A 592-nucleotide genomic window follows, 5' to 3' on the forward strand; every position below is an offset into this window, starting at 1 on the left:
AGCAGCAGCTGCTGCTGCTGTTGCTGCTGCTGCTGATGCTGTTGGATCCGGTACTTCTCCTGTAGTGCCTGCTGCTGCAGCTGCTGCTGCTGCTGCAGCAGCAGCAGCAGGATACAGTGTATATACACCCCCCGTCTCTCTTGCTGCTGCTGCTGCAGCACACAGCTGGTAAAATATATGATAGTTTCTCTCGCCTTCGTGCTGATGACATACCCGCACCCTCTCCAGTAAATACGTCTCTATACGAGCTCCACACAACCTAAATAAATAAAAATAAATAAATTAAATTTATTTATTTATTTATTTATTTATTTATTGAGAAAAAAAGAAAAAAAACGAAAAAAAACGAAAAAAAAACAAAAAAAATTGAGCACACTGAAGACATGCTGCAATACGGTTCTATACGAGCTCCATATAAACTAAATAAATAAATAAATATAAATAAATAAATAAATAAATATAAATAAATAAATATAAACAAATAAATAAATAAAAGTAATTTATTTATTTATTAAAAAAGAAAGGAAGGAAAAAAAAAAAAAAAAAAAAAAAAAAAAAAAAAAAAAAAAAAAAAAAAAAAAAAAAAAAAAAA

General features: G+C 30.2%; 1 protein-coding gene across 1 annotated transcript in view; it reads right to left on the reverse strand.

The window, feature by feature from the left end:
* EMH_0015940 (uncharacterized protein) overlaps positions 1-592 on the reverse strand; it is a gene marked incomplete at both ends in the record, with an annotated part of 3,508 nt that overhangs the window by 279 nt on the left and 2,637 nt on the right. The window contains one exon of the mRNA XM_013500507.1: positions 1-201. Within this exon, the coding sequence (XP_013355961.1) occupies positions 1-201 (201 nt within the window). The remainder of the gene's footprint in view (positions 202-592) is intronic.

The sequence above is a fragment of the Eimeria mitis genome, genomic scaffold (genome assembly GCF_000499745.2).
Source record: "Eimeria mitis Houghton genomic scaffold, Emh_scaff548, whole genome shotgun sequence".
Lineage (NCBI taxonomy): Eukaryota > Apicomplexa > Conoidasida > Eucoccidiorida > Eimeriidae > Eimeria > Eimeria mitis.